Here is a 19258-nt window from a genome sequence, read left to right on the forward strand (position 1 = left end):
AACACCTTATTATATCTGCATCAATTTATCGTAATTTTAGACGTAAAAATAGGAACTCGAGATACAAGATTGATTAAAAATTGGATCACGTAACTGAAAAGTATATAAAATGTTGTAACAATTATATTAAAGTATCTGAACAAACTAAATATGTTAACCGTAATATAAAATAAAATAAAAAAATATATATATGTACATATATATGCAGTATAGGATATAAAAAGTATAATAAATATTTAACACCAGTCTAAATTCTTTTAACGATTTTTTAACAATTAAAATTATAATAGTTTTAATTTTTAAAGCACTACTTTTACAATGTCCCATTTTATTTGATCTATTTCCAACGCTTTCGATCAATTAATATGAGAATATCTAATTCGTAAATTGTATTTAAGCTCTTCTTCCTTTCCTTTAAATAGAATAAAATTGCGTGGCGGTGGAAGATTGCATTTCTATTTGGCCCATCTTAAACTGCAAGCGATGTAACCATCGTAGGAGTATCGCGTTTGATCCCCTTCGATTGGAAACAAAATGCTCCGCCATTCTGTTCGGTGGGAAATCGCGGCAATTCTGCAATCGCATTTGTAAGTGTCCCGGTAACTGAAAAGTGGAATAAGTCAAAGATCAAGGTATTTTGTCCTTCTACTTCAATTGTCCGGTTTCATTTCTTTATCCTTACCTGAACGTGATGAGAAAATAATATAGCATTCCATAGAGGTAGTAATTTACTCAGCAGAATTGATCCGCATTCCAACAAGGCCTCCAACAGGCTTAGGAAATGCAAATTCAGCATTTCAGACAGCTAAAAATCAAATTGTCCTTTCATGTCGTTGCCTCGAGCTCATTTCAAATGTGTCAATTCAAGATAGGTAGAAACTGCAACTCGGCCAATATTGAGAATTGGAGACTTACAGCTTTCGAATAGGAAACAAGTTGCAAAATGCACGGCGTTATCTTGCCCCAAAATTCCAGTAAGATATTCATGGTGACGTTGTGGCTCTCGCTATTTGTCGCGTTGTTCTTCGACATTTCTTCCAAATACATCGTCCAAAGCTGAAACCGTAGCGTGACGCACCGTTAATATGAATTCAGTGAGGATTATGCGACTGAAATATCTAACAATCTAATAATAAAAAGTACTTGGCAAAGAATGAACGCGTGGAAGAGCGATGACATGTGAAGGACCGAGGTTTTCGATTGTTCTGGAAACCCGGAGAAAATGACTTGTATATGATCCGCGATGTGGCAAGACACTTCTTGTGGTATCGGTTGCGCCAACGGTACTGTTGAATGTGAATGACTGTTATTGTGGCCGGTGTTCATTGCTATATGCGTAAGCGAGCCCAGTAACAGCCAGGATAAGAGCCTGATGTGTCCGATACAATCGACGTATTCGCGAGCTCTAAAAATGTTTTCACGTTTTCAATTACATTGGTTAAAGAGATAAAAGGTTTTAAAACCAGCAGAAATATCTTACCCCTGCGTTATAGACGGCGCGGTGTACAACCACGGCAGGTAACGCGCGACAGCTCTGTTCTCCCTGTTGTTGCCTCTCGTAATTTCTAAAGCCACGTATTGTGCAAGGCCGCACTTTAACATCCCGCCTATCGTGTCCTCGTTTAATCCCGCCTGCATACCTTTGCTGTAGCTCTGAGAGAAGAGAAACAACCCCTTTAAACCGCGACGAAAGTAAATTCCGCAGAATCTTACTAACGAGCTACGCACAGTTAAATGTATTACCTTAATCTTGCTCAAAGTGTGAAAATCAGTTAAAAAGTCGAGGACATCCGACAACTGATTCTTTAATGATTCAGAGGCATTTGTGTTGTAGATCGGTGACACGTCTGTTTGAATATTATTTTCCATCGTAACGACACTATTAGGTAAGGATCCCCCAATATCCTGCGTTAATCGCGTTACAATTAATATATTTTGATTTATAATTTTTTTCGTTATAGAATTATTATATTACGTCTAAAGTTTAAACTGGAAACCTCGACGTATATTATGATAAATATATTACGAGTACTTACTTGGAGCACAAACTGAAGCAGTAACAAAAAATTAGAGTCCGGTATTGTAGTTTTAAATTTAATTGCCTGAATTAATTCAAATACAATCGTCCTCCCGAAAAAGTGTTTGTCGCGATCACGAGTAAATCCTCTGTGGCACAAATAGCACAAGTCTGTTAAACAACTATATTTTAATGTTGAGTTTTGTATGGCGTAACTTAACACTTTGGAGAACGGATCCAGCATTCCCTAAAACAATATGGAGACATATAATGCTAATTCAATATAACATGCAAGTAATTTAAAAAAACAAATGAATTCTAAGACTCTTATAGAATTTTATTTAATTTTGTTTTATATGGCCAAAGTACCTTTGATTGTTGAATCCCTGGAACCTTTAATATCGAAATCATAATCCGCAAAAGTGGAGTAATATCATCGATGGAAGGAAGCATAAGAACGAGTCTTCGAAATAAACCATCGAACTGTGCCAGCAGTCCGCTCCATGTAGCCGTAGCAGGACCCAATCCCGCCTCCAATGGCAAACAATCCAAGTAACAAGCAATATTATATAATATTATTGGCAACCGTTCCAGCGGCAATGACTTTTTCATATTTAGCGTCTGAAATTGAATTTTACAAAACACATGTAATTTATTATCTCATACATTAAAAAAAATGCTTTTCGTGAATTACAAAAACATTTAATTAAGAATTTTTTTACGTGTATAATACATAATTAAATTGCTTCCTTACCTCAAGCAACAATTGCAAGGGTGCGATGGGATTTAATTCGTTAAAATCAACCAAGGCTTGCGCAACGCTTTTGAAAAACTGCAGCCTTGTCGTTTCTGCAAGTTAAAAGAATATAACAATAGAAAAAGCAACCTATTGTTGTTATTTGAAATTTTTCAGGAAGATTGATGTTGGAAAAGAACTGTATTTAAATTAATTACTAAATATGGGTGGTAATTATTAAAAAAAAAAAAAAAAAAAACTATTGCAGCATATACGTTTACGTTTTAAAATTAGACAATTATGGAAATGATTTAAATTGACCTATTAGCCATGTCAACAGCGTAACGTTCTTACCATTTAAATGAGTCTGAAACATTTGCGTAAACACTCCGTTAGGTGCTAATTGGTGGAGAACGCATCTGAGAAATTGGTGCGCTACGCTGACCGCACCACCTGGCAGGTGCATATTTGTTTCACTTTGCCAAGGATACATCGCGTGAAGAGCAACCCTAGCACATAGACAATATTACAGAATATTAATATTTCATTTTATTAATGAAAAAATTGAGACTGAATATGAAGATAATACTTACTTGGTAACCACACCGAGTATTTCCGGCAATAACGGTGCCGCTAGAGATGGCTCTCGATGAATAAACGTTCCCAACGTTATTATGCACAATCCAAGCTCTTCGTCAGAATACTCCTCTCTTATCGCTCCGCACTCCGAACACCTGTAGCAGTGTCGAATCAAATTCAACACGATTCTAACAATTTCGCTCGATAAATCCAATTCAACCATGTTAAACTGTACCTGTCGTAAACGCAATCGTCGCCGATGCGAAATAAGCTCTGCTTCAAATTAAAATCCGCATGATACGCTTGTTGAGAGGCAAAGTCTAGGTTCTGTTGAACCTGCGGGCCAGACCTATCGAATAAGAGACAAATATATATATATGGGATTAAAATGTAATATCCCGAATGTGAATCACCCGAGTAATTTAGAAAAAGTACCGATAATACAAGATTATTACCAGGACTCTGTTCGCCTCGCGTGCGTAATCATGTCTTGATCCGCTAAAGCGGTGATCTTCCTCCCCCTGTCACGTTGAATCCGAAATTGATCCTTCGACTTAATCCTCTGATCGTATTCTGCTATTTTTGAGACGAAATCGCCGGGATCGATCGCCGGTGGGGACGATTCCAAAGCCACTTGTTTAATTAGCCTTCTCGGACTTGGCGATCTACTCGAGTGAATTTCATTGCACGTCGGCACGAGTGATGTTGACTACGATAAGCGTAATAAATAAAAGATGTTTTTATTTTTATACTTTATTCGGCCTCAAAAATAAATATCTATCTTGCGTTTCATAGATCACGTGAGATTATACAGGAAGTGCAATTAAAAAATGCATTCTTACAATATTGTCAGAGGCTCCGCTATCCTGCTTCGTGAGTGCCAGATCACGTGTGTCATGTTTCGCATCTCCGTTTGATTTATTCATATCTGAAAGGGAAATGTTTATTTCCGACAACAATTTCGATAAAACATCCCTAATAGCAAAATACATTGGTAGTACATTGGCTAATATTGGCTAAATATTGGTTATTTTGGGAATGCATTGGCAAATTTTCTCAATGTTTCCCAATGTAACGCCAATATTGGTCATAAAATATTGACTCCAAGTTATAATGCAATTAATGTTCAGTATGAAAAATCGATTGGTTCAATATTGGCCCAATGCTGGACCAATATTGAATCAGTATTGCCGCTTAGGCAAATTGGCTAAATAAGATGAAGCGTCCACTTTACAATATTTGGACTGATATTGGGAATATTGCGCCAATGTTTTTTGCTACTAGGGATTACGCACACGTGGATACTCGTTATCGCGAAAAATTATAGGATCGGCGCGTACGAACCTTCGACGTCTGAAATATCGAGCGCCTGACGTACTCGCTCGACTAAGCTGGGGAAATCTCGTGGAGGGCCAACCGGCAGCAGTCGCTCTGGGGTTGGAAATTCCAGTTGGGAAATGCTATGCGGGCTCGTAATATCGCTGGTTTCGCAAGTTTCGCTGTCTTGCTCGAACGAAGAACCTAAATGAAATTACGATCAACTTCAGTCTTTTCAGATCAGACAGTCTTCTTTCCATTTTACTTTGCTCGCCTGATTAATTATACATGCCATTATGTCACAACCGCTCTAAACGTTTACTTACTGACTGTCAAAATGTCCATCTTCGACAATGGTGATTCCGGAGAGCCGTACGTGTCCTCGCATCGCAATACACGTTGCGTGGTTCGCGATCCTACAAGAAATTGCTTTTTTTTTAAAAATCTTATTTACTAATAATTAATTAAACGATAATACGAACTGTGCTTACCAGTTGCCCGAACTATTGTACCAATGGGAAGCAGTCGCTCGACGGTCGGAGTAATCAAAGGCTGCGGACTAACGGTAGGAGGATCGCCCGTTTGCTGTCCATTTTCTGTACTTATGACTTGCGATGATATGGAAGAACTCAGCGCTGGCGAGCTCGAATTGTCGCTGTTCGTCACTGTAATCACTTGGCAAGGTGAAATCGGCGACGTCGCTGTAATTGTGATCTGCTCCACGTGTTTCTGTCTACCTAAATGTTTCAGAGGCTCGAATTGAACATTGTTGATAGTCCCGGCCGTCTTCACGGCTGCTTTTTCCTTTTCCTTGTCTTTTTCCTTCTCCCTTTTTATTTCCATCTCCTTTCCCCTCTCCGTTTCCTTCTCTTTCTCCTTTTCCTTGGTCCTCTCCGTCTCCTTATCCTTTAGCCTTGGTAATTCAGCTCTGAAAATTTTGAGTATAAATATATTTTCTTTAACAGTGATTACGACTTATTAGATTAGGTAATTATAGTTTAGAAGGTGGTAAGGTTAGATGATAGGATTGCGGATGGATAGAAGGTTGAGTGTTAGATTTATGTAAACCACGTTTCTTTCTTGGCAATTTAATGCTGAAGTGAATAAAGAATTATTATATTTTGTTTAATATTCTAATGAAAATTAATACACATTATTATTAGAAAGTGACATTAAGTAATAGCTGAAAAGATTTCTAATCCTACCTTTGAATATGAGGAATGCTAGTTGCGAGAGCTAAGGCGCTTGATAAATCGTATGTCTTCGATGCGTCTCCGTTGTAAGGCAAATGCCCTTTGCCGTTTTTTATCGACGGCATACTTGCTTTAGCCAAATGTCTCGACGGCTCCTGCTGTCCAGTGAGAAATGTGCTCGTAACCATCATTTTCACTCCTTCATATACGCTCCATTTTTTTTGAGGGCCGCTTTTATTTCCCTGGAGATCATACGTTTTTAAGCCGTTGAATAAATTTCAATTATTTCGGTTTATCACTATAATAACTTGAAATGACAAAGTTGCCGATGTACAGACATTATTCTGTGCAAATTGATTTGGAATAATTACCTGATTAACCTCGTCTTCGTTTCCACCTAAGAACCATGTGGGCTTTGTCACGGATTCCGCCTTCGTCTTGTTTCGATTGTTTGACTCGACCATACTCGTCCCATCCGAAACAATTGACATACGTGGTTCTTGAAGGGTTGCGTTTCTCGGCACCGTTTCCTCCATTTCCCCAAGGGATCCTCCACTGCTGCCATGTAAGGTGCTGTCAGATTTGGGGCTCTCAGGGATCGCCGCCAATTCGGACTCCGTATCATCATTGATCGAATAGCTTCACAAAAGCATTCGCAATAGCGACAAATTGTAACATGCCACTACTTAAATAAAGACGGAAGCACGTGTAACTTAATTAACATACACACATTAGTACAAATATCCGTTAAATATCACTCAGAAAGAAAATAACTAGGCGGTTAACCGCTATATGTATAAATATTATTTATGTATAAAAATTAGAATAATAATCTTCTAAAAAAAAAAAAATACTAATTGCTACTAAATAAAATATTATTACTTTGGTCTACTTTTAACTGTATAATCTCTTGCCACAATACTCTATACAAAAAGTTATAAACTGTCTCCGATACATTAGAGTTGTGTGACTATAAACTGACTGACCTGGTAAAATGTTTGTTGAAATAACGGCACGCTGGACTATTATTCTCTTCCCAATGGGTTTCCATTTGTCCGTGCATTCCTCCGGGGCTGCGTTGGTGCACCGAGATTGCGCGCATCGGCGGGGTCTCCGTATCTATTTCTCCCATCGTGTTCGTTGTCAACTCGTGTTCTACTCCGAGCGAAGGTTGGGAAACGTCTGAGAGATACGTTGCTTTATGATTATCCCTTCGGGAGACAAATACTTATGATCGTTTAAGAGATCATGTTATTTGAAATCTCACCACGAGATCTGGAGGGCGGCGCACTCATAACTACGGTCGCTGGTATCCTTTTGCACTGATGATGCTGCGTACTGAGCGTATTCAACACTATCTTCACTAACGCTTGAAGCTGATTACACCATGGCTGCTGTCCGTACTGACACTTAAAAAAATGACTTGTAATTATTAATATAGGAAATTAATCTGTAATAATTAATTTGCATAAAAGTTTGCACTTGCATTATTACTTGCAAAAATATACAAATTTACACTTATCACAAAAGTAACATTCACAGAAAGGAATTATGCTTTGTTTTGTTTTAAGTGTATTATATGTATATTAATTTTGCTTGTAAGCTTTTTCACCTTGTATAAGATAACAAGCAGAGACATCAACCAAGATCGCCTGATGTGTGGTTCCAAGTACCAAAGACTATAATTCGGCGGTGGTTGATCGGTGGTGGTTGGAGGTATAGTTTGTGGGGGGTAAGGGCAATATTGTAATATCGCCAGAATCGGCGGCGTCATCAGCCAGCCCATTACGTGATTCTGGTCTAATAGTTGTGGCAAATTGGCGATAAAGACGTTAAACGCCGGTGAAAGCCTATAATAATTTTTGACATTCTGTCGTTATGAATTTTACTAAAAAAAATCTAACAACAAACTGAGTACAAGCACTCGATGTGCAATTTGACGTACATTTCGATTGGATATTGAGAAGATTAGAAATCGTTTAGAGCCTGCTCAATATAATTCATTTGCTTACTTGTTGATAATTAATAAAATAATTACGGACATCTCACCTCAGACGTTGCGGAGTGGTATGAAAAGTGCGCTCAGTTTGATTGTATCCCAAAAGAAGATATAAGTGCCGCAAGACTATGCCCTGCGTTTTCGACATTGGTTTCTCGTCCGTCGGATAAGCCTGATCAAATAATATTGATTTATAAATTTACATGCAACACCAAAAGATTGTATTATTATTTTTAAAAAATTTAAGTATACACATTTCTCTCTTAAAAATTCTCCTCTTTCTTTTTTCATATTAAAGTTTAAGATTGGTGACGATTAGATTGATGATATACCTGATCCGGTCTCGATAGGAATTGCATCAAGAGGAAGACTAGTAGGTGCATAGTTTCTTTATCTGCTTCTTCAAGATCCACGATTTTGTGAGTATATCCTGGTAACGTGCTAGCTTCGTCGACCATGTTCAACGAATGTATGTGACCATCTGCAAAGTTTTTTTTAATATTAATTACGTTCTGCCGGGAGATTTGCTAAAAGGAAGAAATAAGATCTACAAAGTACGAATAACTTAATATTGTCTATATTTCTATATCTATCTATTACTTTTCACGATTCAAAGAATTAATCATAAATCTATCTGCTAAATAAAAATCATAAGTTTATGTTAAAAGCAAAGGAAAAGCGTGCATATCAAAGGCTAATTGAAGCGATACACGAAGGAAGAACAGACTATTAATTCCAAGCTATTTCCCGAGATCAACTAAAGAACTTAATTTTTATATTGCATAAGGTATACAATTTTCTTGTTTCTGGCATACAAAAAAAAAAGACTTTCCGACTAAACTTATACGTATATACTTATGTACTTTACGAAACCGGAAAAAGATAACTTTATTGTTAAATCCTCGTTATCACTTGTACATTTACAAAAACATCAACAAGCAATTTATGAACTTTTCTGACCTGCTCGATCGATTTGCTTTACGAATTTTGTAAAGCGAATTGATGGAGCACACTTCGAACGTACATTGAACAGACATTAATACTAAAAGCATTTCTGCCGATTCTGCTAGCTTTGCTACTTACCGTTCGACCGATTCGACCGAACGATCCGTCTGGAGGCGTTTGCTTTAACATCCTTTAATAGTCCGTGTAATACAAACGAGCAACATATTTGCGCGTATACATTTATGTCTCGTCTACAGCTACGCAGGCAACACACGCTACTCTACCTGGAATACTGTTATTAGGCGGGGTGGACCCCAACAACTGACCCAGTCCGAATCTCGAGCTCTTCCTTTTCAAGATCGGCGCGGAATACTGTCGGCTGTACACCTTTTCCTTTTCTGCGTGAAAGTTGCGGGAAAAGAAAAACAAAAGGAGAGAAGTAACACACAGTGTACGACATAGTCTGTGAAATGTGCGCGAAAAGGCGATAGGGATAAAAGGACTGAGAAAAGCCGGGGGGAAACGTTTAGGAGTACGTACCCTGCTTAGTGTCTTGTCGTGGTATCATCGACGCGGGCGCGGACATCGTACGCTTGTAGGGCCACTTCGTCCCGAAGCTCGCGCTCAGCGTCTTCACGGAACTTGTCCCGCTACCGTCAGATTGCGATAGCGCCTCGTGCGCGCGGTGCAATTTCTTCATGAACACCTCGCTGTTCATATCCGTATTCTTTAGATCTACGACGGAAAACCCTTATTCAGAACGACGGTATATCTTACTTAGGCAACGTAGTTCTTTTAGATTTGTAACACGCGGCTTGAAACGGTGTAACATTTCTCTATATTCTCTTTCGCTAATAGAATGGTACTGACCGCGCAGGTAAGCCACGTCTCCCGACTTCTCCAAGTTGATTTGAGCCTCGAGAAATAGCGTGTCAAATCGATTCAAGAAAAACTCCCACGTCAGGATACGCCGATCGCTAAGACTATTGTGTAATTGATAAAGCGATTGCAATACCATTGGCCGGTCCACGATTACAGAATCGAATTGCGTCTCCAAGCACAATATCAACGACTGAAATAAAATTATAAATAATAATAATTCGAATGTAAGAAAGTATTTTTCGCAAAATCGAAAAACTTTGCGACGAACAACAATTTTTCTTTTATCCTGAGAGAACGTGACAGGTCGCGGTTTGAAAATTCTATTCCGGAAAAGTTTTAACGTTCTAAGCACCTGATAAAACTTACTCTAATTGCTATGTCGTGAACGGTACCAAGGTACAAGGTAGCACGTTGTGCAACGTACACGTTGTTGTCGTCCATGCTGGTAATTAAATAACAAAACGCATTTGCCAACGCAGCCTGAAGACTTAACACGTTCCGCAATGGCGTCGAGTCCATAAATCTCGCGATTAACGTGACGCGTTCGACTGAAATATTGAAACGTCTATTTTCTAAAATTTAATCTACAACCATAAAATATAAAACACAGAAAATTGAAAAGGGGAAAATGAAGTAACGTACGTCTAAAGCTATACAAGTTTCTATGCTAATGCGAAAGATCTAATTATAAAGTAATAATAAATCAAGTGGTCGATTCGTTCATATTATACATGATTACCTGCGACGAATCTAACACGCCAATCGGAATTGTGAAATTCCTCTTGTACAAGCCGCCAGAAAGTGTCAGTGCCGCAGGGTAACGTTACACAATGCAGTAACAACGGAACAGTCACTTGTGCTATATGCGAATGCTCCGCGTTCAGAAGCTCCCATAAGCTACAACCAAATAATAAATCATCAATAATGAGGGAAATTAGCGCCCGGTAGTGGCTGCCATATGTTTATGTTGGAATAATAAATGATTGAGAAGGTTAAAAACCAAGTTCTCGTGATTTCCCCATTACCAATTATCTCCGCATTTTCAATACACGTCTAATACATACTTCTTTATTAATAAATTCTCTTGGCACCATATAAAGAATCCTTGATGATCCTTCACCGCCGTATTAAACGCGTCGCCGTACAGGCACATCACATTCAAGCACTGCAGCATGTAGTAAAGAATGTCTGGTTTGTCGATCGTCATTATTTCCTACAAACGGAATTTCTTTTAAAGTAACTTTTCAATTAAATACCCGCCTTTAACGATTGTAGAATCTAATTTTGTAGTTAGAGAATTATAAATACGACTTGCAACTCGTTTACTTAAATAGCTACAGACAGCTGTTAAACAAATTAATGAGCGTAACTCTATTGCTTATAGTCATCTGTGAAAAGTGAGGGCGTATAAAAAGATTTACAACACGGTATTAGTATACCTTCAGCAGTTTGTGAATGTATTGAAGTTGCTCCGGCAGTTCTTCTATCGTAAAACGAAACTTTCCCACGGAGGTGTGCCAAAAGTCGTCCGAATCAGCTTCCGGACTTAGACTCACGGGTTCGTCATTTTCGCCAATCAAATGTGGTTTTGCCACGCTCACTGTTGCGGTTGCTAAAAGCATGCGCGCGCGCACATTTACATAACACTAATTGTCAATTATATAATTATTGAAAAAGGCGCGACGCACAGAGCTTTCGCTTACCGACGTCTGTTTCCGATAGCGTAACCGTTCTCGCAACGGCGGACATAATCTTCTCCGTTGGCATGATAGCCGCGAGGTCCAGCTGTTCCGAAACTGTCTCTACTGTCGCTGTCATAATCTGTTCGAAGAACTGACATAAACGATCAAAATAGCTATTCCGGTAACATAGATTAGCCTACCGTGTCTTTGTGATCGGGCCGTGTCGTAGAAGAAGAGACAGATAGAGAGAAGCGCATACGGACACATATACACAATTAAGACAGTTTTAAGTAGCATGCTGCTTTATTAATGAAGGTGTAATACGCAGTGACGTTTATAGAAACGACATTTCTTTTCTGTAATGTTTATCTCATTGCGCAGTGAATTTCTTTGTACTTTCTCCTTCCCTTTTCAATAAAGCCACGGAAATTTGTTCGCCAATGAGACAAGCATCAAACATATGTTATTATGGCGTTCGAGTTTGAGAGGTTTTTTTTTTTTTCGAAATTCATTTATTAAGAGACGTACGTGTGGCATGTGAACTAAGACCCCGCCGACAGAATGCAATTCTGGCACTGGCATGTTGATAACTACATCCGGTTTCGAGTCACCCTTCTTTGACGTTTCCGGCGAACCTTTGCGTGCATTATCTTCCGCAGTTTCATCCACAATTGTCTGAAAAGTATTTAAAAAATTATTTAATTTCTTCGTATAATATCAAGCGATTCCAATATCGAGAAGAATAAACAATAAATAATTATAAAGTCAACTAACATCCGGGGGATACGCCGGATTTTCCGGTACCATGTAGGTAATCAATTGTAGGCACAATTGATGCCAGATTACTCTCGATTCGCAATAAGAGCATTCGATGTCTGACGTCTCGCAAACGTGAGAATTGTTCCAGTTGGACGCAACTATGGACTTCATTAAATGGCAAGCGTCTCGGCAAACCTTTGTATTAATTCCGGTATGCTTGTCTACATTTTGAAGTTCCATCTGTCAAAAAAAAAAAAAAAAGCTTGTCGTTGTTTCTTTTTCAGCCCACAAGGAAAGAGACATTCTCTATCTGAATACATGTATATGCATAAAGTAGTTTTATAAAATTTACATCTCACCTGTTTCAATAATACATCAAGCATGAGAATACAACAAGATAAATTAAGTTCCGCGTTCGTCGTGAATTCCATGTGCCTCGGTATCGGCACTACATCGTCGGAAAGTGGTGTTGATTTCCCGGAATCATTTTCATTCACTATGGGACCTGAACATTTCGTAATAATAAATCGCAAGTGAATTCCATATGATTTAAAATAAAATTAACATTTCTAAAGATGCCGATCCTTTCGATCAATTGTATATGTAATTAAAATAGTCCTATGGTCGCATACGTGTAACGTTTATGTCATCTTCCTTTGTAGACTTGCTTGGTTTTAATTCCGATTCTTCCGCGCTCATCATCTGCATAACCGTAACCCCGTCGCTGAATATCGAAAACAATTGATCCAGGGGCAACGTTATCTCCAGCATAGTGAGGGTTTGCAGCCAGTGGAGGGCCTGTTCTTGCACCTCAGCGCTCGTGTTGACGAAGCGTTTCGCTATAAAGTTATACATTTTCTTCACGTCAAATCCTAAGGAATTCATGTCCCGATCCAAGATCTTGCTGCAATACGAATTGATAAAAACCTCTCGGGTAAACTGAGAATTTCAAATGCGTAAAGTTTTTGACAGGTGAAACACACCGTACCTCAATATTATCTTCAGCTCCTGAAGTTCATTTTCTGGAACGTCATTTACCACCGCCTCCATCCAATGCGGCATCACATAATCCCAGACATCGGGCGTAATCACTTCGTACGGTACCAGACAGAATAGCCGATGCAGTCCGTCTTTTAAATGCGACGTCCGCGAAGCCAGGGTTTCCCTTTCGATAAGCATAACGTAAGTAATATTAATTATATGTAGTCTTACGTTTGTCTCATTTATCCTACTTGTTTCGTAGAATCTCTTCCTTACCAATGACCCCCGACCCTGACGTAGTCCGCGGGATGTGGTAGAAGACAGGAAATGAATACATCGTAATGCGTTTTCATAACTTCCGTGAGCCAGTCGCAAACGTACTCCGACTTTAACTTCTCAAGCGCGCTTTCCGCTTGGCCTGAAACGTTTTTGATCCTGATTGAAAAATTGATCGCGAAGAAGAAGAAAAGTATATTAAAATTGACTTAGGGAAATACTATTATGATTTATTTTTAAACTACCAATCGAGCTACATACAACACAATTGGAACACACGAACAGATTCGACATTTATTTTTGTTTCCCGAACTTATGGCATGCAGTAATGCGAGGTTACACTTTTCAAAGATTCGACATTTAAGTGCAAATTTCAAATATGTATCGAGTTGTGTGCTGATATCTTTGACACATCGCATGCAATTCTTTTTTTTTTTTTTATCAATAAAACCTCGAATTAGTCTTTTCTGTTTATTTAATTTGTACGACGGAGCATACTGAATTCGGCTAAATATTTCAGGTGTTATTTCGGCCTAATTTCGGTAACAGATATACATATTCAACATATATCGACATAAATTTCTCTTGAGACAAACATTGAAAGGGCTAACAACATATATTTCACGTGTTAGTGTGTATACAGAGGATGCTTACATCTCCTTGTACATCTCGCAACATATTTAGCCGACATACCACGCTACTACCTACGTCTGGCTCTCTACGTCTACTTGAGTAAAGTGTATATATGCAAAGTGTTAAATTACCAACAGAAAAGATAAGGTGTATAAGTCTTTTTTCAATACCATCGAAACAGTAGGCAGTGACATGAAACCAATGAAATAACATTGATAATAAACGGCCCAGTATTTCAACCGGGGTATCCTCGTTAGGGGTACAAAGTCCCACTAGCAGCCATACGCCATATCTGCCGAGGAGCTGTCGTTCCTCCAGGCTCGTAGGGTCACAATGACCGAACGTACTTCCGATACCGCCAGCACCGCTTCCGCCACTGCTACTTCCTACGAATCCTAGGCCACCCTTATTGCTAGTGCTAGCACTTATGTCTGTATCTCGATTGCTATCGATACTTATCGGTTCGGCCTCTCTGAGCAAACTGCAAGACAGAAATGTTGCGTCTATAATTGAACTCGGAGCTTGCTTGAGGTAACTAAAAATCTAAATGACGATTATATGACAGCTTGCCTGACGATCGCCTGGACCATGTAAGTCTGCGCTTGCGGGTCCAGCTGCGAGATGTGCGGAAGCGCCGTGTGATAAACGTGATCGCCGCCACGGCGGTTGTTGTGACGGATACTGTGACACTGCTGGCAATATCTTATAGGATGGTTACCATTGTAACTCGCGCATTCCGTCGAGAAGCAAACGCTAATAGCCGATTTGTCTGTTCCTCTGCAATTCTGCAAACGGAGGACAGACGTATTAATCGGAATTCTAAATACCTGAACAAACAGGCGTGCGCTAATGAATTATCTATCCTCTCCTGGTCTATCGCTCACTTTGTTCTCGCAGACCATCGACACCTGTTGCATCGGATGCAAAATGTCATAAAACATTTGATTCGGATGGTCCCGATGGATCTCGTTCGCGCATTCGATGCAAAGGTAAAGAGGTGGTGGGGATTCAACGGCGTACGTGATGGAAATGTGATGATTGTAACAAACTTTTGCAGCTTCCGCATTGCCGGCATTCGGACAGCTGTCCCGCTGGCATACGAACGGGGTAAAATCGTCTGGAATGCAAATAATAATCCTTGTTTATTATTTTTTGCTCGCAATGTATGTCGATAATTATATATAATAGGAAACGACATATCAGAAGTATCAAAGTTCTCGGAGCTTTAATAAACTGCAACAATATATATTTATATATAAAAATATATAAATGCATTGTTTTGATTAATTATTAATTATATACTTAATTTGTGTGCTCACTAGCAAATTTTACCAACACCGCGCGGCGATCGAATAGATTTGGATTAAACGAGGGCCAGTAATAGAATAGCAATTTCGCAGCTGACGCTCTCGCCGACGCGGTGCCGTAGGCGATAACGCAAAGTATGTCTTTCACGACTCCCGGCTTCAGGGCCATCAAACACTCCAGCAGTTGACAGTGATGCGCTGTAAAAAAGATGTTCTCTTTCGTAATATATGTCAGCAAATTTAATTCTTTCTTTACACATCACACACTTATACCCACACTTTTCTAATAACAAATAAACTCATAAATGCGCAAAATGCTAGTACAAATTAATTGTTTGGTTCAACAATTTTTAACTAATATATATTATATTTCATGAATTATACGCTCGCATTAATTTTATGCTTTTCCCCATGACACGTGTATACCTGGGTTATTGGAATACTGAAAGACCATCATTATAACAGCAGCCACTGATTGGCTAGCGGCACTCTCGTCTCCAATTTCGGGTTTCCTTGCTGAAAATTTAAATATTTGTAATAAAAACTACTTTCCCTTTCTTGTAGCTTTCTAGTTACTGTGATTAAATCTTGCAAAAATTGTAGCTACAAGCTAATCTGATAAAATCGTATCTTATAAAAATAAAAGCAGTAAATCTGAATGAAGCTTATATCTCAAAATTATACTAATCCTAAAATAAAATGCGCACTATTCTACTAGTTTTAATTATTAACTGGTCTTTTAGCCGGCAAGCGAATTTTTCGGAAAAGCTTCTATCGGCAAAATACTAAAACTTTCTTTCCACACTCACATTCCCTTCCGGCAGCTGTTATTCTCTCTTAGAAAGACGAGCGAACGTGTGCTTATCATATATATAATACACAAGTTCAGATAATACTAATGTAAGTGTAAATGTAATGGAAAAACTCACTGATGGTAAACGGTAAAATGTAAAAACAGAGATAATTGACGATCTCTTCATGCAACTCCACAGGAAGTACCGATATCGTGCTGGCAGTTAAGTATGCCAGATTGTCGATCAGATCGTGATCGAGGAACAGCAACATGCACGCCAGACATTGTAGCAAGGCTTTCCCGAACGCTGAAAAATTAACGTAAATTATATTTATTACGCGTATCGAACTAAGGGCCGCTCGACAAGCATGCTCCGAGGACTAACCTGGCAGACCGATGTGAATCAGCGGCACGACATCGATCATTTGCGTCAACGCGTTGTAAAGTTGCTTGTAGTCCAAATTTGGGAATAACGCCATTCGTTCTCCATCGAGCTGTTGCGATTTGATCATGTCGAATGGCGACACGGACTCTTTTAATTCGGATTCTTTTAACAGACCTGAAATTTTTCTTGCTATATCTTATTCATAAAACAAATTTACTCGAACGATTATGTCGAGAAACACAAATCTTTAATTAAGAGAGCACATACATCGCAATTTGTTACAAATAGTTCATTCGTACATTAATTATACTTACATAGTAAGGTTTGAGAAAAATATTTCAATATATTTGCAATGTCTAAACCGGAAGGTATAGGCTGAGTCCCATAAAGTAGCCTTTGATAAGCATCATGTAAACTAGCGAGCTTTAAACTGTCTAAAATATTAAACATTATTAAATATTGCAAAATTTTTAAAAATTGTTATTTTATATATTTAAAATTCATGTTTGTTTATTAAAATTATAACCGTGCAGTAAATTTCAAGATTACGTCTACATAAATTAGTTATGTACTATATTTACGTTATGTTTGTACAAATTTTATGTAAATAATGCAAACAATGTAAATTATTATAAATAAGGATAACTTAATACAGAAAAAAATTAAATTATAAAACTATTAATGTATCTGACTTTAGCATTGAGAAAACAAAAATATATAATATTAAAAATAAAAAATGAAATAATTCTTATTATTTTTAATAAAATTTGAATTTCTATTACTAACTATGGATCATTGTTTACATACATAACACTTAAAACATAGTTTATATATATATATAGTTTCCATAATATAAACGTAATGTAAACTATTTATATAATGTAAACTACCTTTATATTTTACGCGTAAATATCTCATTCTAATTAAATCCTGATTAGAAATAAGTATATCGTTTATTATTTAAAAAATTATATGTACATAAACATTGCAAAGGAAGATATATATATTTCTTTGTCTGACAGACAAAAATGTATAGTAAATATATGGTAATTACATGATGCGTATCTGGTTCCCATTATGATGCTCCAACGGGCTCACTCTCACGTGTCAGAATATAACGCATTGCATTGCAGTTAAACTCTAATTTTGCCAATAAAATTCTAAGTAAAGATCAATATTTTATTGGAATGCGAGTCGACAAAAAGGATTATCTTGAATGATAATACCTTCGACGATTTTTCGGCGTGACCATACTAGGCGAGCTCACAGGAGTCATCTGCAAGCCATCGCAAGCTGGCCAGGGTGTGCGAGAGGAAAACGGACGTGCGCGCATTTTCGTATTGATCCATTTGGAACGCTCTGCGATACTGCGCGTTAATATTTTTCGTCATTTACAATTTCTTAATAATCATATTTGAGGGTATGAGTAATGGAGCTAGCTATTATTTAAATATATTTTATATTAACTGCAGGGTAAAATTTATAATTTGTACTGTAAATTGTTGTCATTTTTATTTATTTATTGTAGGACTTTCTAAACAAAATTACCATCTATTTAAATAATAATTAAATTATAAAATATTTACTTATTAAAGATTGCATGACTAACATTATATTGCGACAGATAAAAACTTTCACTAGCAGAGTTTCGAATTTCATTCAATGGAGGCTCTCATCAAACTTGGTTATAGCAAAGGCTCCACTTAGCCGAGACTTAAACCCCAGCTTGCAAAGACTCGAACCTGAGTAGCAGCGATTCAAACCTTCCTTAGCAGCTAGAAATAACTCAGCATGCGTATGTCTTGAAGCATCTAAAGACGTCTTCTTCCATAACGTCTTTTGATCGAATTCGATAATGTAGAGTTATTGGTGCACATCATTAACAAAATTTTATATGTATTTCTTTTATAGATTTGGAAATCCTTTTCCAAAATTAAAGTTTATGTATTAATATCAGCTTATGAATTGAATTGTATACCAAAAATTTAAAAAAAAATTTTAGATTACTCTTTTTAGACACGAAATTTTCGTACTTATTAAACTTAGTTTTTTATTAGAACGCCTACGCTCAATCTGAAAGCGCACCCTGTATACATATATCTGTACATATAATCAAAATTAAATGTTTATAAAGTTTTAATTAAAACCTGAGTTTTTATTAAAATCTTATTAGTGTCTTATTTAATTTTAATATAATTTATATTAATTTATATTAAAGCCATATAAAATTTTTTTTCACGGGATAATGGTTGTCGTTCTGTAGTTAGCAAACATCGGTTAAATAAAAATTATAAGTTTAATTGAAAAAAACCTATTTTTACACTTTGAAGAACATACGAAAAAGAAGGAACTTGCAGAAATACATTTAAATTTATATAAATTTGATATAAATTTAAGTAAATTTATATAAAAAAATAGGAATGTTAATCTACAAACTGATACATAAAATCTTAATCTATATATATAACAGATTTATTAAATCACCAATTAGTTGTTTTTGTCAGTCTTTCTTTTTGACATTGTCATTTTAACATTTGCTTCCCTTTGATGTGGACATGTTTTAAAAGTTTCATACTTCTTGATTTAATATTTATCATATTTTATGACGCATGTACAAAGATTCATAGAAATAATTTATAACATCAAAGTATATGTTAGTTTTGGGTTTAAGTATGTACTTGATTTCAACGTTCAAACTAATTTTCTTCCAAGTACAAAAGCCATTCAAAATAGAACGCAGAATGCACGTCATAGATTGCAAATGCAGTGCGGAA

General features: G+C 37.3%; 1 protein-coding gene across 7 annotated transcripts; it reads right to left on the bottom strand.

Moving 5' to 3' along the window:
* Nucleotides 1-252: 252 nt before the first annotated feature.
* On the bottom strand, nt 253-17795 carry LOC105835213 (protein unc-79 homolog). 7 transcript variants are annotated; one of them, XM_036290214.1, is made up of 47 exons: nt 17539-17795; nt 16799-16918; nt 16485-16658; nt 16236-16406; nt 15733-15822; nt 15319-15504; nt 14884-15116; nt 14570-14784; nt 14170-14480; nt 13367-13508; nt 13098-13274; nt 12742-13013; nt 12469-12614; nt 12125-12349; nt 11879-12025; nt 11372-11501; nt 11108-11280; nt 10733-10881; nt 10408-10565; nt 10035-10216; nt 9657-9858; nt 9327-9521; nt 9113-9184; nt 8174-8322; nt 7892-8013; nt 7455-7692; nt 7110-7251; nt 6829-7024; nt 6214-6481; nt 5855-6084; nt 5141-5577; nt 4976-5065; nt 4677-4853; nt 4175-4260; nt 3788-4041; nt 3568-3681; nt 3347-3487; nt 3108-3262; nt 2772-2866; nt 2387-2638; nt 2037-2264; nt 1744-1905; nt 1481-1653; nt 1144-1405; nt 916-1056; nt 683-805; nt 253-603 (listed from the first exon to the last, which is right to left on the bottom strand). In XM_036290214.1, exons 1-47 carry the CDS (start codon nt 17558-17560, stop codon nt 415-417), a joined length of 8316 nt encoding a protein of 2771 aa, XP_036146107.1. In that variant the 5' UTR covers nt 17561-17795; the 3' UTR covers nt 253-414. The 7 variants fall into 7 exon arrangements, with proteins under 7 accessions (XP_036146107.1, XP_012533730.1, XP_012533765.1 ...); XM_012678276.3 differs by having other exon boundaries at nt 9071-9184; nt 14131-14480; nt 17539-17560; XM_012678311.3 differs by having other exon boundaries at nt 415-603; nt 9071-9184.
* Between the last annotated feature and the right edge of the window lie 1463 nt (nt 17796-19258).

This window comes from Monomorium pharaonis, chromosome 7 (assembly GCF_013373865.1).
Source record: "Monomorium pharaonis isolate MP-MQ-018 chromosome 7, ASM1337386v2, whole genome shotgun sequence".
In the NCBI taxonomy this organism is placed as follows: domain Eukaryota; kingdom Metazoa; phylum Arthropoda; class Insecta; order Hymenoptera; family Formicidae; genus Monomorium; species Monomorium pharaonis.